The sequence below is a fragment of the Dromiciops gliroides genome, chromosome 1 (assembly GCF_019393635.1).
Source record: "Dromiciops gliroides isolate mDroGli1 chromosome 1, mDroGli1.pri, whole genome shotgun sequence".
Taxonomy (NCBI): Eukaryota; Metazoa; Chordata; class Mammalia; order Microbiotheria; family Microbiotheriidae; genus Dromiciops; species Dromiciops gliroides.
Window position 1 is genome coordinate 334,465,357 of NC_057861.1, and position 26,183 is coordinate 334,491,539.

General features: G+C 40.2%; 1 protein-coding gene across 3 annotated transcripts in view; it reads right to left on the reverse strand.

The window, feature by feature from the left end:
• Positions 1 to 1,612: 1,612 nt before the first annotated feature.
• Positions 1,613 to 26,183, reverse strand: part of ELP2 (elongator acetyltransferase complex subunit 2) — a 57,359-nt gene continuing 32,788 nt past the window's right edge. For 2 of the 3 annotated variants that reach the window (XM_043979767.1, XM_043979769.1), the window contains 10 exons: positions 25,344 to 25,532; positions 21,626 to 21,695; positions 19,714 to 19,809; positions 19,542 to 19,599; positions 8,713 to 8,785; positions 7,427 to 7,619; positions 5,753 to 5,874; positions 3,665 to 3,807; positions 2,806 to 2,919; positions 1,613 to 1,957 (listed from right to left, as the gene is read on the reverse strand). In XM_043979767.1, the coding sequence (XP_043835702.1) occupies positions 1,801 to 1,957; positions 2,806 to 2,919; positions 3,665 to 3,807; positions 5,753 to 5,874; positions 7,427 to 7,619; positions 8,713 to 8,785; positions 19,542 to 19,599; positions 19,714 to 19,809; positions 21,626 to 21,695; positions 25,344 to 25,532 (1,215 nt within the window). In that variant the 3' untranslated portion in view covers positions 1,613 to 1,800. The remainder of the gene's footprint in view (positions 1,958 to 2,805; positions 2,920 to 3,664; positions 3,808 to 5,752; positions 5,875 to 7,426; positions 7,620 to 8,712; positions 8,786 to 19,541; positions 19,600 to 19,713; positions 19,810 to 21,625; positions 21,696 to 25,343; positions 25,533 to 26,183) is intronic. The other variant, XM_043979768.1, reaches the window with a different exon arrangement.

Genomic DNA, 26,183 nt, shown 5'->3' on the forward strand with positions numbered 1-26,183 from the left:
AGGAGAGCACATCAGGGCCCAATGGGAGGGGTGGGAGTTATAATTTGCAGGCAACAGCAAGAAGACCAGATGCATGCAGATGGCATGGAGGGGGAGGAAAGTGTAAGAAAAGCAGAAAAATAGGAAGAGACCAGGATATAAATAGTTTTAAATGCCAGAGAACTGTATATTTGGTGCTGGAGATAATATAGACCCACTGAGGGAAGTGACCAAGACAAATCTATGATTTAGGAAAATCATTTATGAGAATGGACTAGAGCAGGGTGAGAACTGACACAAGTGGAGATTCAAAAGAATCAGTCAGACAGGTAGGAGAAAAACCAGGAGAGAACACTGTCATAAAATCCTAGGGAAGAGAGAGAATACAGGGGGGAAAAGGTGATTGTGTCAAAGAGTGCAGAGAGGTCAAGGAGCATGAAGATTGTGAAAATGAACTCAGATTGGACAATTAAGCAATCACTATTGACTTTGGAGAGAGCAGTTTCATTTGACTGATGAGGTTGAAATCATATCGATTTAGAACTGAATGAGACTAAAGGGAAGCAAGTGCAACCACAAACAGAAGAGGTAGAGAATGACATCGAGGAGGGATGGTAGGAACAAGTGAGGTATGTTTGTTTGTTTGGGGGTTTTTTTGGTGAGGCAATTGGGGTTAAATGACTTGCCGAGGGTCACACAGCTAGTAAGTGTCAAGGGTCTGAGGCCGGATTTGAACTCAAATCCTCCTGAATCCAGGGCCAGTGCTCTATCCACTGCACCACCTAGCTGCCCTGCAAGTAAGGTTTTTTAAGGATGGGGAGATGTAGACTTATTTGTAGGCAGCAAAGAAGGAGCTAGGAGAGGGAGACAGAGACAAAGAGACAGACAGAAATAGAGAGAGAGAGACTGAAAATTAGAGAGTGGAGATGAGAAAGGGAGCAAACTCCTGTCATTCAGGGAAGGAGCAGGATGATTGAAATACTGCTATGAAGGCCCAGTTGAGATTAAATCCCATAACTCTGTAGTGGGCCCAATTAGCATGGCTTCATGATATCCCTTAGATCTATTTAGTAGCAGCACATGAACAGAAATGAAAGAGGTGGATGATAAGAGTAATCCAGGGTTGGGGCTTTGGCAAGATGAGATCAAGGACAGAGCAAAAGGGTGAGGGATCTGGGGGTAGGGTTGAACTGGTACTCCAAAGGATTGAGAGAGAGAAGGGAAGAGAGTATAGCTAACATTGAAAAGGGTGTCAAGCTGTACATATACAACCTATATCAGACTGCTTTCCGTCTTGGGGAGGAGGGAGGGAAGGGAGGGGGGGGAGAAAAAAAAATTTGGAACTAAAAATCCAGTGTAAACAAATGTTGAAAACAATCCTTATATGTCACATGTAACTGGAAAATAATTGAAAGAAAAGAAAAGGGTGTCAAGGGAAGCAGTGTCATCACAGGAGGGAGCCAGATTTCAGTGTCAAAAGATAGGGGTGAAAAACAAAGAGGTTTAAAATGAAAGAAAGTTTGAAACAGGCAGGATGAAGGAAGAACAAATAGATCTGGATAATCCACAAATAGGATAATTAGCCCCTAAGTAAAATGTTAGGCAAAGTTATAAAAATGAAATTCAAATTAAATCACGATGGTAAAGGAAATTATTTATTTACAAATAAATATTTAGACAACACTGATTGTATTATCAAAGCTGTTTTAGGTATTACAAAAACATAATTGTCTTTTTAAAATATTTCCGAAATTTCCACAATCTGAAACTTAAGCAGGTGGCTGAGGTTTTTACATTTTTAATGTGAATTGTCTACTTTAGCTAAAGTGCACGTCTGTTAACATTGAATATCTTGACACAATTATCCTCTCCACAACTTGCCAACTGTGACCATTCACTGCTGTCCTGGTCATTGTGTCCAGCTCTTCCAGTATAATTCCTCCAGCACAGTTTTTTGACAGCAAGTGTATGACTTTGGCTGGAATAAAGATAGAAAAGTCATGACACAAAAATGCATCCTTGCAAACTATAACAACAAAACAAATTCAGATTTCACCTAGATATGTGCCATTAATTTATGCTAAAAAAATGCATTCCTATAATGTCCACACCTTTTGATCCAGAGCTCCTACTGCTAGACCTATACTTCAGGGAGGCAAGAAAGAAAGGAAGGCCCCAAGTGATGAGTGGCAGTGAAAAAAGTAAATTCTCCCTTTTTTTCCCCCTAGGGCAATGAAGGTTAAGTGACTTACCCAGGGTCACACAGCTAGTGAGTGTCAAGTGTCTGAGGCCGGATTTGAACTCAGGTCCTCCTGAATCCAGGGCTGGTACTTTATCCACTGCGCCACCTAGCTGCCCTTTAGGGGCCTCAGACACTCGAAATTCACTTAACCCTCATTGCCCCACACACACACAAAAAAATTTTAAGTAAATTCTCCTACCCATTCACCGCAGCCCCCCCATACTCCCACACCCCCCATTTTGTGCCAAGCAACAACTCACAGAATTTTCTCATTCTCTCTCTTCCTACCCCTTCCCTCACCCTCTGTCTCTCTCTCCTAGCATCGAGGTATCTAGGACAGATTCTACTTCTATCAGACTGCTATCAATGGTCTGAATGATGGGGGAAAAGAAAGCATTTTGAGAATGGGATGTATCATTATATTCTTAAGAGACAACAATTTCAATCATCTCTCTGCTCCTGGGTCTGTGTGTGTGTGTCTCCCCATGTAAAAACTGGATACAGTTTACGGCACAAAACATACTACTTTTTGTTCAACTTAAAGAAAACAAATATTGTCTGTGGGGAGTGGGACATGGAAATACCTATGACTTGTTTCTATGCATTTGGTCCAATCCGATGATGCCGGTTTCTGGAGAGTCTTCGCCCATGTATACAAACAGATCTTTCCACACTCTAATCCTACTGCAATAATATAGCTTAAAAAAAAAGACATAGCAATAGGGATTAAAATTATTTCTGTTATCACCAGTGTCACTTCCTAAATATACACTCCTAAACTTAAGGTGCAGTTGCTCAACAACTGCAAGACTGTATAACCAATTTAGAAGCATTTTCTTCTCAGGACCTAAATGAATCAGTCACCTCTAAAAGAAAACATGCCTGTATCTAATTCTTAGCTTCTGCTGGGAAAGCTCTTAATGAGCCCACGAAACTGGATTTTAAGTTTAAAAACACTTGTCACAGAGACTACAAATCTACATCTTGGTCCCTTATTTATCTTCTTTGTTGCTGATTAGTTGTTTTCGGTCGTGTCCAACTCTGTGACCTTATTTGGGGTTCCTTTGGCAAAGATATTGGAGTGGGTTTACCATTTCCTTCTTCAGCTAGTTTTACAGATGAGGAAACTGAAGTAAGCAGGGTCAAGCAACTTGTCCAGGGTCACACAGCTAGTAAGTGTCTGAGGCCAGATTTGAATTCAGGAATATGAACCTTCCTGACTTCAGGTCTGGCGCTCTATCCGCTGGACCACCTAGCTGCCTCTTATGTTATCTAGTTGGGACAATTCTGAAACGCCAAGAGTTCTCACAAAGGGAGTTAGAAGAGGAACAAATAACTAAGGAGACAAGCAATACTGTTGCTCATTTCAGAGGTCAGTCTTAAAATGATTAAGTGAGAATTAAGATGTTCTCTTTAAAGTACGATCTAAGAAAGCAGCCATACCTTCTGGCAGGGGTGAGCACAGGGCTGATGCTGATGGCGGTGACTGCATCGCCTGCATCCAGGACTGAAGAGCAAGGCCTGATATCACAGATGCGGCTCTCTTCTGTAGCACTGGCAGAGTCACACTCGCCCCAGACCACGACCTGAGCCAGACACAAAGATGAACGGATTACAAAGTTGTGTAGAGTGAAACAACATCCTCAACATCTGATGTCACGGACAAGTCCAAGGGAAAAACATCTTTCTTCTCCCCTGGTGTGCTCCCTGCTTCTTTCTTTCGGAACAGATATTCCATAAGTAAGCCCATTCTTGGGTGCTCCAAGGAACAGAAGCTACAGGGACACAAATGATTTTTTAAATTCATATTTGACTTTTAAAAAAATACTTAAATTTGCATATGCGCTGGCTAATGTTCTGAAAATCTACATTACACCCAACATATATGTTATACAACTGAAAACTGAAGGAGATGAAACCCTAGTGACCCCACTTCTCACTCAGTTTACTTTATAAAGATGTTGGGACGTTGCCAAATGCTACTAAAAACGAATGAGTCAAAAGAAAAAAATGAACAGGTCTCCCTGTTCTGAGCTCCAGAAAATTCTTTTGAAGCAGTGAGATTTTCTAAGACATGATGATCTAACCAAGGAAAGTTTTGTATACCTGCTTTCTTGGAATATACATGAATCCATTTTCTAATCCTGATGACACTTTAACAGTAGCTAAAAAAGTAATTAAAGGGAAATTGGGCTGGAATTCCAAGTGGTGAGGAAGTCAGGGAATTCGTAACTGTCAATGGGTATGCTTCATCTTTAAGGATCAAGCTTCATGAGTAGTAAAATGGAATTTTACCAAAGACATAAATGAATTGTCTCTATTAGCTAGTACTACAGCTAGACCACAATTGAAGAAGGAAATCAAGCTGTGAACAACAGCAAGACCAAAGTGAAATTCCCTTTCAGTCAGTGTTGTCTAAACAAAAGCATTTTCATACAAGGGCGTGGAAGAAGATAACCAATCCCTCTGAAGAGTACAGCAAAGAGATGTCTAATCCTATGGTTACAGTTCATATCACCTTTGGCCAGGTTTTATAGTTACTACAATTTCCTGTAAGCTCTATGAGGCCAGGGTCCATCCCATTCTCTGGTGTATTCCCCAAGGTGCTTTGCACAAGGCAGGCACTAAATATTTGTTGAATGAGTGGCAGTGTGATTTAGTGGAAAGAGCCCTGGGGTTAGAAGTAGAAGATAATGGTTCAAGTCACAGCTCAAATGCTGAGCTTGGGGATCCTGAGCAACCCATTTCATTTTGCTGAGACTCAGTTTCCTCATTCATCAAATGGGGATACAAATACTTACGCTATCTGCACAACTCACAGAGGTACTGCGAGGAAAGTGTTTTGCAAACTAAAACAATATATAAATGTGAGTTATTATTGTTATAGTAAGTGCATGATTCTGGACAACTACCCCTAATACTCTCTTCATATTTTTGTGTGTGTGTGTGTGTGTGTGTGTGTGTGTGTGTGTGTGTGTGTGTGTGTGTGAGGGAATTGGGGTTAAGTGACTTGCCCAGTGTCACACAGCTAGTAAGAGTCAAGGGTCTGAGGCCGGATTTAAACTCAGGTCCTCCTGACTCCAGGGCCGGTGCTCTATCCACTGCATCACCTAGCTGCCCCCCTAATACTCTCTTAACCCTATCAGCTAGTTCCATAAATACAACCTATCAATCCAAATTTCTGCCCTTTCCTTTCCTTTATTCATTAGAAATACAAATCAAAGGGCAGCTAGGATGTCACAGTGGGGCTTCCGCTTGTCAGGCATTCACCTAGCATCTTAGTGTCTACTGTGGACTAGATGTCTGCTGAGACCCTTTCTGTCTTCAGAATTCTGTGATTCATCATTTTCAACTAGAAATAATGTCTCTCTCCCTCCCCCATTTCTTCTTCCTCTTCCCCCCTTTAGCCTCCTTAGCCCCATCTCCTGGAACTTCTGTCCCTTAGTCTGTCACTCAGTCTGAATTCTCTTTGTTGAAAAAGCTCTTTAGAGAAAGTCTTATAAGATTTAACAATTATTTTTTAAAAATCACCTTTTTGTCACGACTCCCTGTGAAGAAATATCTGCTATCAGGGCTCCAATCACAAGACCAAATGATTCTACTATGCACAGCTGTGTTTTTGTCTGTGAATGCACAGAGACTAAAAGCTGGTTCTGAAAAAAATACATATCCACAGTTGAAAAATCATCTCCTGAATGAGAGAGCTATTTGCTTTTTTACCCTTTACGAAGCCATGTTTTAAAGACAATCACGCTTAACAACACATATCTGTAGAGTTCATCTTTATGTGAAACTACATTGTTACAATTTCTTGTATTACATAAAAAGTGTGAGTGATGTGCAATTAGCATACTCTTCCTTCTTTTTCCAGTAGTGGGGCTGGATCCTGGGGTAAGTGAGTACCACTTAAGGTACACCTGAGACATCTAGGTAGGGGCTCAATTTCGGGGCAGGGATGCCATGGACAATATGATTAGAGGCACATTATCACAAAATCATTTTCTCCTTTCCAGTGGAAATAATTCTTGCTCTTCAGACAAGAACTATTTTGCCTAAATATCAAACTTAGTCTATTTAAACCTGCTGCATACCTTTTTTTTTTTTTTTTTGCAGGGCAATGGGGGTTAAGTGACTTGCCCAGGATCACACAGCTAGTAAGCGTCAAGTGTCTGAGGTCTGAGGCTGGATTTGAACTCAGGTCCTCCTGAATCCAGGGCCGGTGCTTTATCCACTGCACCACCTAGCTGCCCCCTGCTGCATACTTTTTACAAGCAAAGTTTTGAGAAACTAAGTCCTTAAGGTCCAGAGACCAAAAGGATTAAAATGTGTACACTCAATCAACTCATTTTACAGATGAGGAAACTGAGTCAAACAGGGTTAAGTGACTTGCCTAGAATCACACAGCTAAATAAGTATCTGAGGTCAATGCAAACTCAGGGCTTTCTGAAGTACAGACCTAGCACACTATCCATTGAGCCACTAGTTTCCTCGATGGCTAGGAAGAAATCCCAAAGTTTACAGATTAAATATCTAGAATGATGAAATACAACATAATTTCTGGTTCCTTATTGCCTCTTTTCTTTCTTTCTTTTTTTTTTTTGCAGGGCAATGGGGGTTAAGTGACTTGCCCAGGGTCGCACAGCTAGTAAGTGTCAAGTGTCTGAGGCCGGATTTGAACTCAGGTCCTCCTGAATCCAGGGCCTGTGCTTTATCCACTGCGCCACCTAGCTGCCCCCTCCTTATTGCCTCTTGATGTATAGACGTAGCTACCACAAATTTGGCAAAGAAGTTTTTCAAATTATTAAAAGTACTACTATGCTCTAAAAAATATTTTAAATAAAGTACTATTAATTGTATTTCTAGCTAAATATTTCTACCACATAAGATCTATAAACCAGAATGTATAACATTTATCAGGCTTTGTAGCAAAATTGCAGCAAAAGTGTCGTTAGTGTCTATAAAATGTCCTGACTACTAAAGTCATAACTCAAAGGTCTTAACACACCCTGCCTTGAGCTACCTGTCACCCTGTTATCAGCCTCACTCCCTTCCTTTAGCTGCAAGGCTGGTGATGAACCCATTATCAGGGAATTGTGGTACTTAGAATTCAGTCACTTCAAAATTATCTAAACTTCCCCTCTTCCAACTGATGTTGGAAACAGATGAAACACATAGTCACACAGATGGTTTTCCACTGTCTTTTACCTGGCTGTTGGGAGTTTTCCTCCTGTCTCTTCCACAGTGACCAGTTTCTGTCTCTGGAAACAGCGAGAAGGAATCTGTCATCTGGAGAGAAGGCCATCTGGGTCACAGTCAGGTTGTGGAAAAGTAAGCTCTGCAGCTGCCTCCAGGAGGCGGTACTCCAGAGGATGATAGCGGCATGCTCCTTCTTGGTTGCCTACAGGACAACAGTGAAGAAACAGGAAAAGATACCACAGTGAGAATGCAACTGAGGGCAAAATGGTAAATGTACGCATCTGAGAAGAGGCCTACACGTGGGTCCTTCATTCAGAAGCACAAACACTATTAGATGCACTTCAGACCTCCCCCCAACCCCCACCCCTCTACCTCCGATGCTAATCAATCCCTGGAAGATATTCCACCAGTTAACAAGTTATAAATGGGAAGTAGATCAGAAATTCATTTGAAGTCATTTGTTGGGAACTGAAAACACATTTTCCCCTGGGAGGTGGAGATGGGGAACATCATACTAGGTAGCCAAGTTTTCGTGCTAGTCCACAAAGGTCTATTTAACCTATACTATAACTTAATGGTACGAATGACCTAATCACCATTTATAACAAAATTTCTAAAGGAAGCTGAGTTCCAAGTTACAATTTGGGAAGCCTGACAGACCCAGCTACAAATCCCAACTCCTGCAGTGGGAATTCCCACTCTGCTCCCTTTCCCACTGGCCCAGCTCCCGAAAGGGTGCTAGGACAGGGCAGGAGTGAAAGAAAGCTGGGACAAGGGAGAATGGAGGGGTCGTGGCATCGGATGGTGGGATGGGGTGAGAGAGCTCAGGAAAGGGGAGGGAAGGGGAGGGTCCCTGGGTGTGGTGGGATGTGAGGGTTTTCAGAAACACCAAGTTCTCTGAGAGCACAGAAGGAGCAATGCTTTCTCCCATGGCAGCACCAGCCGACTGAGGCACTGGGGAGGAGGGAGAGCAATGGTACAATGAGTAGCAACAACATTAATCACATGAAATGATGATTCATAAGCTGAGTGTTTAAAAATAAGTAATTCCAGGGGCAGCTAGGTGGCGCAGTGGATAAAGCACCGGCCCTGGATTCAGAAGTACCTGAGTTCAAATCCAGCCTCAGACACTTGACACTTACTAGCTGTGTGACCCTGGGAAAGTCACTTAACTCCCATTTCCCCACCAAAAAAAAAAAAAAGTAATTCCCATAAGTTCTATCTATGACCAATGATATCCAAAAAAAATATGATCTCAAATACTGTACTAAATATTAAGAAGAAAAATCTTGTACCTTACATGCTGAGGCAATCACGGTATTTGAATTGTTACAGGCAACACAAAAAATTTCATAACCATGTCCATATCTAAAAGAAAAAAAAAAGTAACTGAATCATGTACTTAACGGAAAAAAAGACAAGAAGCCTCTCTCAGGCATACAGCCTTTTGAGAGTATTTTAAATGAGCAGAGGAAACAGGAACAATATTGTATGTCTAATTAGAATTTACAAAAGCTTTCAGAGAAGGATTTGTATAGCCCCTGTCCCTTGTATAAAACAGGCACACAACATCTTTTCACTGACCTTCCCTTAAAGTCAGGTACCTGCTTTTCCAAATTAACATGTGTAATGACTAATATGGAAATGTGTTTTACATAACTGCATTTGTATTACCTATGTCAAATTACTTATTGTTTCATGGAAGAGGGGAGGGAGAAAGGAAAGAGTGAATTTGGAACTCAAAATTTTTTAAAAGATGAATTTTTAAAATTGTTTTTATATGCAAATGGGAAAAAATTTTATTAGAAACAATAAAGCTACTTAAAACTTTTTCAAGACCCCCCACAAAAAAAACCACAAAAAACCAAATTAAATAAATTAGAGCCTTCCCAATAAGATCAGGGGTGAAACAAGGATGTCCATTATCACCCCTATTATTTAATATTGTCCTAGAAATGTTAGCTTTAGCAATCAGAGAAGAGAAAGTAATTAAAGGAATTAGAATAGGCAAGGAGGAAACAAAACTATCACTCTTTGCAGATGATATGATGGTATACTTAAAGAATCCTAGAGAATTAACTCAAAAATTACTTGAAACAATTAACAACTTTAGCAAAGTAGCAGGATATAAAATAAATCCACATAAATCATCAGCATTTCTATACATGACCAACAAAGTCCAGCAGCAAGAAATAGAAAGAGAAATTCCATTTAAAGTAACAGTAGATAATATAAAATACTTGGGAGTCTACTTGCCAAGACAAACCTAGGAACTCTATGAACACAACTACCAAACACTCTTCACACAAATCAAATCTGATCTAAATAATTGGAAAGATATCAATTGCTCATGGATAGGCAGAGCTAATATAGTAAAAATTACAATACTGCCTAAATTAATTTACTTATTCAGTGCCATACCAATCAGATTACCTACAAATTATTTTATACAGCTAGAAAAAATAATAACAAAATTCATCTGGAAAAACAAAAAATCAAGAATATCCAGGGAAATAATGAAAAAAAAAACTCACAAGAAGGTGGGTTAGCAGTACCAAACCTGGAGCTTTACTATAAAGTGGCAGTCATTAAAACTATCTGGTACTGGCTAAAAAATAGAGTGGTAGATCAATGGAATAGGCTAGGCTCAGGAAATGCAGTAGTAAATGACACCAGTAATGTGGTGTTTGATAAACCCAAAGACTCCAGCTTCTGGGATAGGAACTCAATATTTGACAAAAACTGCTGGGAAAACTGGAAGATAGTATGGCAGAAATTAGGCATAGACCAACATCTGACACCTTATACTAAAATAAGGTCAAAATGGATACATGATTTAGACATAAGAGGTGATACCATAGGTAAATTAGGAGAGAAAGGAATAGTGTACCTATCAGATCTTTTGAAAGGAAAACAGTTTTTGACCAAACAAGAGATAGAGTATATTATAAAATGCAAAATGGATGATTTTGATTATATTAAATTAAAAAAATTTTGTACAAACAGAAGCAATGCATCCAAAATTAGAAGGGATGCAGAAAGCTGGGAAACAATTTTTGAGGCCAGTACTTCTGATAAAGGCCTCATCTCTAAAATATATAGGGAATTAAATCAAATTTATAAGAATCCAAGTCATTCCCCAATTGAGAAATGGTCAAAGGATATGAACAGGCAGTTTTCTGATGAAGAAACCAAAGCTATCTATTCCCATATGAAAAAATGCTCCAAATCTCTAATGATTAGAGAAATGCAAATTAAAATAACTCTGAGGTACCACCTGACACCTATCAGATTGGCTAAAATGACAAAAAAGGAAGATAATAAATGTTGGAGAGGCTGTGGGAAAATTGGAACACTAATGCATTGTTGGTGGAGCTGTAAACTGATCCAACCATTCTGGAGAGCAATTTGGAATTATGCCCAAAGGGCGATAAAGCTGTACATACCCTTTGACCCAGCAATTCCACTTTTAGGTCTTTTTCCCAAAGAAATCATGGAAGGGGGAAAGGGACCCACATGTACAAAAATATTTATAGCTGCTCTTTACGTGGTAGCAAGGAATTGGAAGTTGAGGGGATGCCCATCAATTGGGGAATGGCTGGACAAGTTGTGGTATATGAATACAATGGAATACTATTGTGTTGTAAGAAATGATGAGCAGGAGGAGTTCAGAGAAACCTGGAGGGTCTTACGTGAGCTGATGATGAGTGAGATGAGCAGAACCAGAAGAACATTGTACACAGTATCATCAACATTGAGTGTTGACCTACTGTGATGGACTATATTCTTCTCACCAATGCAATGGCACAGAAGAGTTCCAGGGAACTCATAATAGAGGATCTCCAAATCCAAGAAGAAAAAAAAAAGAACTGTGGAGTATAGATGCTGATTGAACCATACTATTTCTTTTGTTTTGGGTGCTGTTGTTTTTTTTTCTATTTTGAGGTTTTGCATCACTGCTCTGATTTTTTCTCTTGTAACAGGATTAATGCAGAAATAGGATTAATGTTATTATGTGTATATATATGTGTGTATATATATATATCTATATGTATATGTATATATAGATATATAGATATAACCTATATCAGATTACCTGCTGTCTAGGGGAGGGGGGAGGGAGGGCAGGGAGGGAGAAAAATCTGAAATTGTAAAGCTTGTATAAACAAAAGTTGAGAACTATCTTTACATGTAACGGAAAAAATAAAATACCTTAAATGTAAAAAAAAAAAAACCACACACAAAAAACACAAATTAACACATAAAGCTAACCCTGTATTTTTATGCCTTACTAATGGACTTGGTGCACATCTAACAATGCAGAAAAAATCCAATTCGATTCAATGAAATCCGATTCAACAATCCTTTACTGAGTATTTATTCAGTGCTAGGCATTCAATAAAGGACTGTTGAATCAAAATGTATTGATTCAAACTGAATTTTTTCTGAGTGGAAAGGTCACACCTAGGTGGCAGTAACTGAGCTAGACTTTGAAGGGAGCTGGGACTCCCAAGTGGTAGAGGAAGAAAGAAGTGAATTTCATGCATATGGGACAGGCAATCTGTGCAAAGTAGAGATGAATGATGGAAAATCATTTAAAGGGAAAAGTGAGTAAGCCAGATTATCTGGAATACAGGCTTATATTCCAAGATAGGGTGAGAGAGAAGGAATGGAAAGGGGAGAAAGGTGAGAAAGAATGGAATAGAAATCAATCTGGAAAATCAGGTTGGAGCCAAATTGTGAAGGGCTTTAAATGCCAGTCAGAGGAGTTTTATCCTGAAAATAATAAGGATCTATACTTTAGGAATATCAATTTGGGAATAAAAAGAGAAAAGAAAGAAAAAAATTGAACTATTAAAACTGCTCAGAACAGAAGGAAACACAGACAAGCAAGATAGCTTTGAAAGTTACATGTTGGGGCAGCTAGGTGGTGCGATGGATAAAACACTGGTCCTGGATTCAGGAGGACCTGAGTTCAAATCCGGCTTTAGACCCTTGACACTTACTAGCTGTGTGACCCTGAGCAAGTCACTTAACCCCAACTGCCTCACCAAAAAAAAAAAAAAGTTACATGTCAGGGGGCAGCTAGGTGGCACAGTGGATAAAGCACTGGCTTTGGATTCAGGAGTATCTGAGTTCAAAGCCGGCCTCAGAGACTTGACACTTACTACCTTTGTGACCCTGGGCAAGTCGCTTAACCCTCATTGCCCTAGAAAAAAAAAATCTGAGAAAAAAAAGTTACATGTCAGAGACAGCTAGGTGGCACAGTGGATAAAGCACTGGCCCTGGATTCAGGAGGACCCGAGTTCAAATCCAGCCTCAGACACTTGACACTTACTACCTGTGTGACCCTGGGCAAGTCACTTTACCCTCATTGCCCCGCCAAAAAAAGTTACATGTCAAATTTATTATATATTTAAAAAGGAAAATCAAGCTATTCATAAAAAGATTAACAGTTTCACTTTATGGTGCAAAGCTTATTGTTATCTGGAGCCCAAGTTTGAAATAAATAACTTATTTTATTATTTTAAATTTTTATTTATTTTTTTAAACAGGAAAATCAATTTGGCAGCTTTGTGGAGGATGGCGGGGGTGGGGGGGGGTGGGGGGTGGGGACATAGCCTGGATGCAAGGAAACAAATAAAGAGGCTACTGCAATAGTGCAGGCAAAGGATGCTGAGGGCTTCCTTGATCCAAGGCAGTAGTTGGATGAATGGAGAAAAGGCTACAACTGGGATCGAGTGGATGACGAACTTCTGTTGTTCAGCAAACATACAACTAAACACTTAGTTCAGAGAACTCACTGATCAGTTCCTTTATTTTGGACAAACACAATGAATAATAATCAACAAATAAAATGGACCCAGAATTGAAAAGTGAAAAAGCAGTGTGGGCTGCATTGGGAAACTGTGCAATGCTTTTAATGACTCCAAACTTCTCCCTCAAAGACCCATGTTTTGAACTCCACTATTCTTTCAGCATAGAGACAATATGGTATAATGGACTGAGAGCTGACCTTGAAGCCAGAAAGACCTGGGTTCAAGTTCTGCTTCTAACACATGCTGGCTGAATGACCTTGAGCAAGTTACTTAGCTTCTTGATGATGTAGGCCACTGTAAGACTAGAAGTTGCAGAGATGTTTCTGACTTGCATTAGTGGGGGAATTTCTCCATCTATATTCTCTATATCAATGAAATCACAAGTCTGGTCCTTATAACTAACCCTATTCTTTCTGTGTCACCATACAGTTGAGAAGTGTGGAATACCACAGTTTACAAAGAACTCAAGTCATAGGTTTCCCAAGGGCAATGAATGAGGCCCATGGATTGGCTGCAGCACAATTACCAACAAAGAGCCATGTGGAAAAGTGGTGAGAAAAATGACATTGGCTAGTCACACAGGTGTACAATGCACACATTGGCACTGTCAAAAGACCTTTAGGAAGTTGCTCGGCATATTACATAGAACTCACTTTAAGTAGGGATTCCTGACCTGGGGTCTGTGAACATGGACAGAAAAAAGGAAACTTTAATTTGGACTAATTCCTAACTGAAATTTAACATTCCCTTCAATTATGAATGAAGACAACAAATGTTGTTCTGAAAAGAAGTTCACAGGCTTCTTCAGCCTGTCAAAGGGGACCACAAGAAGGTTAAGAACTCCTCCTGCTCCAGGCAGATTTCAGAAAAACCTGGAAAGACTTAAGTGGATTGATGCTGAATGAAGTGAGCAGAACCAGAAAAACATTATACACAGTAACAGCAACATTATGTGATGATCAACTGGGATAGACTTGGCTCTTCTCAGCAGTGTAATGATCCAAGACAATTCCAAAGAACTCATGATAGAAAATGTTCTCCACACCCAGAAAAAAGAACTGTGGATTCTGAATGCAGATTGAACCATACTGTTAACACTTTTTGGTTGTTGTTTTTTTTCTTTTTTGAGGTTTTTCTTTTTTTCTGATCCTTCTTTCACAATACAACTAATGCAGAAATATGTTTAATGTGATCATACACATATAACCTATATCAGATTGCTTTCTGTCTTGGGGAGGGAAGGGAAGGAGAGAGAAAAATTTGGAACTAAAAATCCTAGGAAAAATAAATGTTGAAAACTATCCTTACATGTAACTGGAAAATAATAAAATACTTTTATGACTTAAAAAAAAACCCCACCTGCTCCAAAGGATTTACAAGAGGGCGTGGGCAAGATGAGAAAGCTATACTCTGTACCCACATTAACAGCGACCCCAGGCCACTCAGAGAAGTATGCTTCACTACAGGTTTCAGCTGTAAGAGTCCCTGGGATCTGGTATTCTTGTTCATCTCTATTTCTCTCCTGTTCTCCCACACACCTCTATGCTTCCTTAAGCAGTACACTGAACGTGTAACCTTTTCTAGATGACTCAGGGCAGTCCTGAGCATCCAGTAGTGTACGTGCTGAAATATAACGATGCCCTAAGGGCCTGCTAAGCATGTAATGCTGGTTGTAACCATATTAAACAGGCCTGAGCTTTTGCAGATGCTATGATCGCTATAGGTGGTGTCTCTCCTGGCTGCCACCTATTCTTGCTGTTGTCAGTCTATCCTTCTCCTTCTAATTTACTGAGTTATTCTTTACAAAACATTCTTAGCGGGGGCGGCTAGGTGGCGCAGTGGATAAAGCGCCGGACCTGGGTTCAGGAGTTCCTGAGTTCAAATCTGGCCGCAGACACTTGACACTTACTAGCTGTGTGACCTTGGGTAAGTCACTTAACCCCCATTGCCCTGCAAAAAAAAAAAGAAAAGAAAAGAAAAAAAACAAACAAACAAAAAAACATTCTTAGCAAGGTTGGCTCTACTGCTATGAAGCAGGATTTTTACACCAGTTTTTCTCTTACTTACAAGGATGAATTCTTTTCCAGATGGCAGGAGTTACTACAAGTGTTAAAATAATGCTTTACTTCATGTATGAAGATACTGTTACTAACCAAATCCATCAACAGAAAATCTCCTTTATAAGGATGGCTCTGCCCTGATCTTGCTATGCCACCCTGCCCAGTTGCCTTTGTCACAGCACACATTTTAAAGAATGGGGGAAGGGGTTGTGGACACAACATGTGGTCATGGGTGGTGAGAAGCTACTTAGTCCATGTTGAGTTGATTAGCATCACTGGCATTCTCACCAAAAATGGCATGTCTTGATCCTTCTTGGATGGGTTCAATCAAGTGCTGTGAACCCACAGGTGGAGAAAAGGCCTCAGATCGTCTTGCACCCAGAGCCCGCATGAAGCTGGATACACATGGGCTTACTATTGCTTCTGTCTCTACTGTATCCATTCCTTCCTACTTTTAGGTAAAGGAGAATGAAGATGGCTTTGACCCTGTAAGCTTTGAAAGGTCAAGAGAATAGGTCACAAGAAGTCAGGGAGCTGGAGTCCTTGCCAACATACAAAGGAAGCTAGACCATGAAAACTGAAGACAAGAGAAACTGTTTGACCCAGTACAGCAGCAGAAGAGATCCTGACACATCCATCTTTGGCTTTGCTCTGTAAAAATTATGTTAAGTACAAGGGGATTCTCCCCATGGATGAAAGTAGTTGTATAAGGGAGAATGTGGTATCAGATGTTGGAGGAAAATGTTTGGAATTTCTGTTCTTGCAGTAAATAATTCTGTAAAAAGCTAAATGCAACTGGGACACTAATCACTGGCAACGAACAGGGAAAAGAACATGCTAGAATGCAGGGTTGGAGCCAATGGTAGCAGAGAAAGATGGCCCAACTGCTCGGGAGTATCCCTTGATCCCTGAAGAGGAGTTGGTTTTGCTCTGGAAGAGTGAGTTTTAAGTCATGCTTTGTGCCAAGGGCTCAAATAGGATAAAATCTGACCCTTTGTATTTTGGGGGAAGCCTCAAGGGAGATGCCCTAGTTAACTCAAGGATATCCTTGTTTTTAAAGAAAAACTAGCAGAGTATTTTCACTTTGGGCCTATTAACAGTACAGTCATTGTTTTTTTCTGGTGAGTTTCCCATATAAACCTATTCCTTTTGAGATGACTTCTGCAGACACCTGCATTTGCTGATTCCTTGAATATTTAAGTACTGAAACTTGCTGTGTTACTGAATCCTGTACAAGTACTGATACTAAAGGTAATATGAAAAATAGGAGCTTTATATCACTAAAATGCAGATTGAGGTTTAACATGCTGAGGTTTTCACATTAAGAAAAAAAATGGGATGTGTTGCTGAGAAGCTGCACATAGATCTATTCATAATTTAATGTCCTGGGGAGGTGCTAATTAAAGGATTCCTTTGATAAATCTTTTTCTAACCAAACAATTACATGTTATGATAAAATAGTGTAATGACATAATGAATGTGGGAAGGCCTCCCCCCAGAATTTAATTCGTACTCAACATCCACCAATTAATACTAGAGAGAATTCTTCTGAGTGTAATGAATGTGGGAAGACTTTCAAAGGTAGTTTATCCCTTGATTCCCATCACAGAATTCAAAATGGAAAGAAACTCCAAATATTCAACAAATGTGAAAAAAATTTCTAACAGAACTCACAGCTTAGAGAATATCAGATAATTTATATGGAAGAAAAAAAAATTGCTGATCTATGCAATGTGGGAACACCTTCTCCAAATGTCTTTTTTTCTGTTGAAGGCACCATCATCCTCCTGGTTGTGCTAGTTTTGCAGCCCTGGACTCATCCTCAGCTCTCTTCTCCCTATATCCAACCACTTGCAAAGTTCTATCAGTTCTACTTCTATAACATCTCTCAAATTCCCTCTCATCTCCTCACCCACAGAGACGCATCACCTCTCACTAGGACTATTGCAACAACTTACTGAGTGGTCTCCCCACCTCTACTCTCTCCCCTCTCCAATCCATGCTTCCACACAGTTGCCAAAATAATGATCCAAAAGCACAAATCTGACCACAGCATTCCCCTGCTGAAGAAACTTCAGTGGCTCCCCATTGCCCCAGGATAAAAGACAAGTCCTGAGCTTGGAACTTAGCGTGCTTCACAATGTGGATCCGAGCTGTCTTCTCAGACACATCCCACACTGCTGCCCTTCATTCACTCTACACTGAAGCCAAAATGGCCTAACTTAGTAGTTTGCTGAGCTCACCCTTCCCTCTCCCAGCTCTGTACCCCTGTCCCTCCTCCTCTCTGGGTCCCGGAATTCCGAGCTTCTTTCAAGCCTCAGCCCCTCCTGGCTTCAAATCCCATGTCAGCCGCTTACTATCTAATCCTGAGCATGTCTCTTAACACTCTTTGGTCTCAGTTTCTTCGTCTGTAATATGAGAAGCCTGAACTCAAACATCTCTAAGGTCTCTTCTAGTTCTAAATCTGCCCTTCTGCTCTGCAGTGGTATTTCTCAGCCACTGTGTCTACTACAGTGCAACACACTTCAGCTGCAGTAATGTGGCGAGAGAGAGGCTTCATGAAGTCCTCCTCTAATGTCTCTTTGTGAAATGCAAGTAATGCTCCCTTCTCCAAGGCAATGCCAGTCAAGCCCAAACTCTGAGGGCCTGCCAAGGGGGAATGGCATTGAATATGGGCCCAGTGATGAACTACATGCCTTCTATTTGAGTTCTAGCCTAGCTAAGTCCAGAGAGTGGTGAAACCATTAAGACCTTGGAGTGGTGAAATTTTTGGCCACAGCAATTCTCAAAAACTGTCTGCTAAGTCAATGAAGGTTTGTGATCTTCACTGGTGAAGAGAACACTCAAACAGATGTGATCAAAGATCCTTGAATAAGTAGAAGGAACCTCATAAATATAAAGATATAAATAACGAAATCAATAATGATATATGTAGGAATACATCAGTGAATAAATATGTATATATGTGAGAGACAGAGAATGATGAAGTGAGACCAAGAAAGACAGAGAGAAACAGAGACAGAGAGAGACAACTTAGGTGAGTCAGAGGAACATGATTTCACTCAATCAGATTAATGAAAGTTTAAACCACTAACAGTCTTTTCACTCCCCTTTTAGTCCCAGGCTTGGTCCTCTAACCTCCAGCTCGGATTCACTCTCCACTTTTTACCACTTCTCCATCAGTCCCAGGTGATGATGTCTGTAAGTCCCTGGAGAAGCACAATCCTTTCCAGTCTGTACCCTAGGTACACTAGCACAACTTCAAGTCAAAACTGCCACCTGACCAAGGTCCCCTGGACTCCACCCATAGAAGTTTTCTCACTCAATTATTTCAGACTGGATTTTCTGCTCTTTCTGATCCCAACTTCTCCATAAGCTTTGACATGTTTTTACAAGTCCAAATTCCAAGGTCAGCAGCAGCCTATCTGGAGAGCTCTTATTCCTCATGCAACTTTCTATGAAACAGCACAGAACCAGTAACAGATCTACAACTAAATGACATTTCTACCCCTATGATATCCTCACTCAAAAGATGGGAGTATATGATACCTAATGATTCAAGGTCTCCAGTCATTCTCTCTCAAAGAGAGAGAGAACGCATACTCCAGACAACCTCTTACCCTGAGATACAGCAACAAATATAAATCAGCCTAAGGCATTTCACTTCATGGTATGGATGCAACCTTGAGCTCTCCAAGGCAAAGCAGGTATAGCACAAGCTCTAAGAGTTCCTATCCAACTAGGAAGGCTTTGTGTGCAGGCAGGGGGATATGGCGTCTGCTACATAAAGACAAGGCTACGATCAGAAACATGAATCACCTAAAGGTTGGTCACCAAGTGAACATCATTTCTGGCCTCAGCAAAGAACTATGAGCTTAGGCAGAAAGTGGTTATGATTTGTGAAGGCAAAGCCAGTAGTACCCACGGTGATGAAACACAGATCTTTGCAGAAATACTGCCTACCTCTAAAACTTCACTATGTTGGGGAGAAGAATCTTTTGATCCACAGAAATTTTGCAAGTTACATACTTTGAAGTGTCAGTGGCTCACTACCATGTGGATGGTGAACAGCATTGTCTGAGGTGTTTTATTCTCTCTCTACAAGCAAGGTAGAGAGGGGCTCTAGAGTATGTGAGACAAACCACATGAAAGCTCCTTAATAACTGTGGGTGCAACTGAATATCAAGATTAAAATTATGTCATCAGATCAAAGAGTTGATATGAACCTAAACTAGTATAACTTACAGTTTTTGAACCTCAGGCCACAGCGTATTTTGTAAAAGATGGTCCTCAGTAGGGGGTTCTACAAAGAAAGACATTTTGCATCAAGCATTTTTTGCTTTTCTCTTAAAAAGTCAGTTTGGCTCTTTGTTACAAACAATAGCTACTGCATTAAGAATATTTTTCCATTTCTTACCAATAAGTTTGAAGGGCTGAAAGCAAATGTCCTGGTATTGACGGCCAACACCAACAAACTTTTCTTCTTCTTCAGCTGACTGAGTAGTTATGTCGCCTATTTTAAGGAAATAAATACAAAGATAATCAAATGTATTCACCTTTTACCTCTTCGTTTTTCCTCTTCAAACCTGTATCATAATCAAATGAGCTAATGCACAGAGTAAAGCTCTATGTAAACTTTATATGAAAGCCAGTGTGGCACAGTGAAAAGAAAGCTGTTCTTGGAGTCAGCAAGAACTGGGTTCAAAGCACTGGTCCTGGATTCAGGAGGACCTGAGTTCAAATCCAGCCTCAGACATTTGCACTTATTAGCTGTGTGACCCCGGGCAAGTCACTTAACCCTCACTGCTCCACAAACAAAACAATAAAACAAAATAGGCTACAACCTATCATCTCTCAGTTAAGTCTTAGGAAACTAACTGCCTAAGCCTCAGTAAGGTTAAAGAGCTTACCCACGGTCATACAGCTGGTGAGTAGTAAGCCCTCTATCTAAGAAAGGATACAGGGCCTCTCATATATTCACATTGGAAGTGATGTTTGATAATTTGCATGTTATTAGTTCCTTTAATAATGAATTTTAAAATTTATCCTGTCTTTATGCATTTCAAGTTTTTGAAGTGTATAGAGTATAAAACCTAAATAAATACTAAAAGTATATGGCTTAAATCTGAAACTACCCAATAAAGTGAATAAAATGTCCATGCCCTTTGACCCAGAGATTCCACTGGCAGGCATATAATTCAAAAGGCAGTCACTGATAAAAAAAAATGTCCCACATCTACACCAAAATACTTTTTTTGCACTGAAAACAATGATTAGGGAATAACTAAACAAAGTGTGGTACAAAAATTTAATGGAACATTATAGGTGCAGTAAGAAACAATTAACATGATGACTGCAGACATGCATGGAATGACTTGCATGAACTGATGAAGAGTAAAGTAAGCACAGCCAAAAAACCAAAATGTATACACAGTGATCACAACAATTCAAATGCAGAAAAACAACCATCACAAAACAATGGAAAATGAACACTGCAAAATGACAAAGAACGAGCCTGGATCCAAAGAAGAGATACTGAGTCGCGATAAGGACCACTTTTGCAGAGGTAAAGGGTCCACAGGTGTGGAACATTGCATATGCTGTCAGATTTTTTCAATGTTTTTATTTTGCTGGGGTTTTTCACTGCCCTGATTTTTCAAAAAAGTTTTTGTTACATGAGAAACAGGTGACGTAAAAACAAAAGCTGTTAATAAAAATGTATTTTTTTAAAAATACAACTCATGTTCCTGTTCTACAGATTTTCTGATTTATAAAAAGCACTTTCCTTTTAACAAGCCTATAAAACGGAGTAGAAGCATCCCTATCCCAATTTCATAAATGAGGACCTGAGGTTCATACAGGTTAAATGATTTGTCCAGTCACACAACATCAAAGATGTGATTCAAATGAAGACCTTCTGACTCCTAGCCTAGGGCTCTTTCCAGCACACCATCCAGCCTTTTCATTGATTAAGCCAGGTATTGAATTTAAGTTGTATTTTTATTTGTATATCACCATTAAATAAAAGCTATTTCCTAGAGCCTAACATAATGCCTTGCACATAAAAAATATTTTTAACTGAACCAATTTATTCAGAATGTAGTTGCTTCTTAGTTAAGATTTTAAAATTTACTTTATTCACTGTTCTCTCCCTCAGTGGGATATATGGGTGAGTACTCTGTAAATAGCATGCTTGATTGTGAGAATGAATCTACAACCTTGATAGTCAGCAAACTCGCCAGATATTACACACAGAGGTTTATGAGCACAGTTACAGAGATAACTGTTAGTAACTGTTATTTCAGTGATTGAAGGTATTAGAGACTTACCCTGAAAAACAGCTTTGTTGGAGAGTCCCAAAGCAGGCACTGTAGCACCTTCTGGAAGGTCACTATCCTGCTAAGAAAAAAAAAAGTGAGATATTCTTTTTTTTTTGGGGGGGGGGTCCCCTGCAATGGGGGTTAAGTGACTTGCCCAGGGTCACACAGCTAGTAAGTGTCAAGTGTCTGAGGCCGGATTTGAACTCAGGTACTCCTAAATCCAGGACCTAGATGCCCCTGCAATAATGCAATAATTCTTGCCTCTCTCCATTCTCAGGGGCAGCTAGGTGGCACAGTGGATAAAGCACCGGCCCTGGATTCAGGAGGACCTCAGTTCAAACCTCAGACACTTGACACTGTGGTAAAAATTATTTGTGGTAAAGATTAATATTGCAGTTTTAGCTGAATCATTTGGGAGGGGCCACACCTGGCCCACCCCGAGGTTACTTATGCTACTGAGATCAGAAAGGAGGACTCTCCATAGGCAGCTTTTGAAGGACCTCCCCTTTTGGGGGAGGGGAGATTAAACACTCCCTGAAGGGAGGCAGGCTGATTCCGGAACGCTAGGCGTCTTCTGGAACTCGGTCTTTTCAGTCTTGGCCCTTGCACTGGTGGTGTGTTCGGTCTTTCTGTCTGGCAACTCCCCTTGTGGTGGCGTATTAGCTGTTCTAGAGGCATGAGCAACTGTAGACTTTCAGGTTCAGTGGGTTAATTACAGAAAACCCTAAACTCCTTTGAACTAGCTTAATTGGAAATGGTCTGAGGATTAAATAGGTTAAGTTTAGAGTTAAGAGCATTTATCTGTATTTCTATTTTCTTGTTTCCTTACCTTTGATTTTTATTAGTTTCACCTTTGTTGTTTAATTAATTCCCAAGTAATAAAATCTGATCCTTTTGTGAACTAAAGCTTAGAGGCTCCTTTCTTATTGGCCTGGGAGAAATATCTAAAAAGGGCAGTTCTGAGCAGAGGGAGAACCTAAAAGGTCCCTCATATTTCTGGGACCCCAATATTAAGGCAAGTCACCCAAATAATGCTCCATATATCAAATTTGGCCCTCACAACACTTACTAGCTGTGTGACCCTGGGCAAGTCACTTAACCCCCATTGCCCCCCCAAAAAAGAAAGAAATATAAGTTACTAATAACCAAAGACAATAAACTAGCATTAAATATGTTAGAAGAAGTCTAAGTAACAGGAAACCATTAGTAGTCTGAAATCACTTTGTTGCCCATTCATACATACACTACCAAGTCATTCTAGCAGAGGTCCTGTGGATACACCAGCCCCCTACCCTCTCCTCCAATAAGCCACGTATCTCCTCCTCCTTCTCCCTCCCCATCTAATCACAGGTGTGTGAATCTGGAAAGGGATGCAGGAAAGATGTGAATGAGGATGATGGAGGAGTGGGTGTCAGTGAGAAAAAGTACAGATCTTAAGTCTGTGGATTTGGGCAGAGGTGAGTGAGCTGTAGTGGTGTATATGTGGGAGCTATGGTGTGAAAAGACCGTGACACCTGATTTCAGTGGTTTGTGCCTGGAGCAGGAGCAAAAGGGCACAAAACTTTGGTTGGGAGAAGCTTGTTGTTACACTGTAAATTCTACCATTAAATTACAAGGTCCTAGAGAGGCAGATATTGTTGTTTTTATCTTTTTATCCCCAACACCCAGCCTGGTGTTCTATATAAGGCACTGGTTTTGGAATCGGGAATATCTAGGTTCAGATTCCACCTCAGCCACTTACTAGCTATCTGATACTGGGAAAACCACTTAACACATGGGATTACCATGCATTAACTATGTTTAATATGTTAAAACCACATATTAACACCTCTTTGTGCCTCAGTGTCCTAACCTGTAAAATGGGGTGGTCTGAAGTAATAACCACTATATACTCTTAGAGCTATAAATCAATGATCCTGTGATCTATGGTCCTCACTCTAGTGTTTGGCCCCATCTCTACTCTCTGATGGTTTTCCTCATCAATGTTGTCTATTGAAGGGTAATATACAATCCTGACCCTTGCACATGGGCCCATATTATCCCTCCTCAACTGTTTTCCCTATAGTCTTTTTTTTTTTTAAGTGAGGCAATTGGGGTTAAGTGACTTGCCCAGGATCACACAGCTAGTAGGTGTTAAGTGTCTGAGGCTGGATTTGAACTCAGGTCCTCCTGACTCCAGGGCCGGTGCTTTATCCACTGCACCACCTAGCCGCCCTCCTATAGTCTTTTTTTTTTTTTTTGGTGAGGCAATTGGGGTTAAGTGACTTGCCCAGGGTCACACAGCTAGTAAGGGTCAAATGTCTGAGGCCGGATTTGAACTCAGGTACTCCTGAATCCAGGGCCGGTGCTTTATCCACTGCGCCACCTAGCTGCCCCCCCACTATAGTCTTAATGATGAGAACAAACTCAACACAGGATTAGATACATCTCTTTTCCTACTCCTTCCCAGAGTACCCCAGAATCTCATTCTCCTCTCCTTCACCCTTTCACTGCTCAAAGTATATGTAAAAGACCAGGGAATTAAGTTGCCAATATGCTTTTTGGGTTTTTTTTTTTAGTGAGGCAATTGGGGTTAAGTGACTTTCCCAGGGTCACACAGCTAGTAAGTGTTAAGTGTCTGAGGCCGGATTTGAACTCAGGTACTCCTGACTCCAGGGCCAGTGCTCTATCCACTGCGCCACCTAGCTGCCCCACCAATATGCTTTTTAATGGACATTTCATTTCAAACATCTCTTGGGTTTACCTCTTCCTCTCCATTAACACACACACACACACACACACCTCTTTCTAGCAGGTCTTCTTTAGCATAGTCTCTTTTCGCTCTTATTTGCTTTAGACATTGCTTCCAAACTTGCTTTCCTGAAACATTTGCTTTTTATCATGTGCCTGCTGTGTTCAAGAACCTATAGTAGCTCCCTAATGTCACCATACCAAATCCAAATTCCTCCATCTGGCTTTTAAGCTGTTACATAATTTGGCCTCATCCTACAGATCCCACTTTATTCTCACTACTTTAATCAGCCAATTCTATCCACTATCACCCAGTACAATAATTCTTGCCTCTCTCCATACAATTCCCTCTGGCTGGAATGTCCTGCTTCCCTCCCTTCTATTTCTATAAATCACTGCTTCCTTCAAGGTCTAATGTATCTTCCTTCTCTTCCATGAAGTCTTCCCCAAAATTACTTCAGCCTACCTTCTTCCTTTCCTTCTCTGAGTCCCTTGTACACCCAGTCAGTTCCATACAGTTTAATACTTAACTATCCTGTAATTATTTCATACTACCTACAACAGCCAACCAAGTGAGGTTATAATTTTCTGGAGGGAAGGGCCCATCTTTTACTTCTTGTGTCTTTGGCACAATGCCAAGTTCAATGTAGCCCTTGATAAATATGGGTTCATAGGATGTCATACTTCATACAATGTAATAATGAGGCAAACTTTAAATCTATTGCATATTAACCTGAAATTTGGACACTGCTTTAAAATCCTTCTACCTTCTTTATAGACCCAAACATTCTTAAAACACAGGTATCTATATACCAGTAGGCCCACAATCTTTTATGGCAAGTCAGTAGTACAGAAGTTGATTTTATTTTTCTTTATAATTGATATATAGTATAGATAGCTTAGAAAATAAGGAAATGGGATGGCTCATTTCTTTAGGCTGGAATGATCAAGCTTAAAACTAAGATAATTCATTTAATTAAAAATAATTTATACTTACACTAGATAGTAGTTTCTTCAGTGTGCGACCAGTGATGTTACAGAAGTTCTCCACAAAGTTCCTTGGAGCTGAGAAGACTCGAAGCACTTTTTCATCTGCTCCAGATACAAACTGAAACCGACCAATCATCGCTAGACACTTCATATCAAAGCCATGTATCTGAGGCCTTGCGATTTCATGCCAAGTTATCTGGTTAAAAGATAAAAAGTAATCCAACACTACTTTAATCTAGTAAATTGTACGTTTTGAACAAACAGAATATTTTAGACTCAATAAGAGTAATTCATTCCATTTGATATTTATATTCTTGGATTTTGCCCACAAAGGCTGAGGAAAAGCACTACTATGAAGCTAAAGCAGGAATAGAAAACCTAAGTGAAGTTAAAAAAAAATTGTGTGTGTGTGTGTGTGTGTGTGTGTGTGTGTGTGTGTGTGTGTGTGTATGTGTGTGTGTGTGAACAAACTTTTAAGAGGATGGTGCTAAACATTCACATGGTCAATGGGTACCACTCTCCCCCATAGGAAATGTTTCCCACCTTCTGCAAGAAGCCTTTCCTGGTCTCTTTTAATGTGAGTGCCTTCCCTCTGTGATTCTCTCCAGTTATTCCTGTGTATGTCTCGTTTGTACATGGCTGTTTCCATGTTGTCTCCCCCAGTAATCTGTAAGCTCCTTGAAGATGGGTACTGTTCTTTCCCTTCTTTTGCATCTGCAGCACTTAGCACAGTGCCTGAAGGAGCAAACACTTAAATGCTTCTGGACTTGACTTACCAACTTCCTGACATAAAATTCTTTATTTAGATTCCAAGAAAAAGAATATTTGATTCCACAGAAAAATGTTC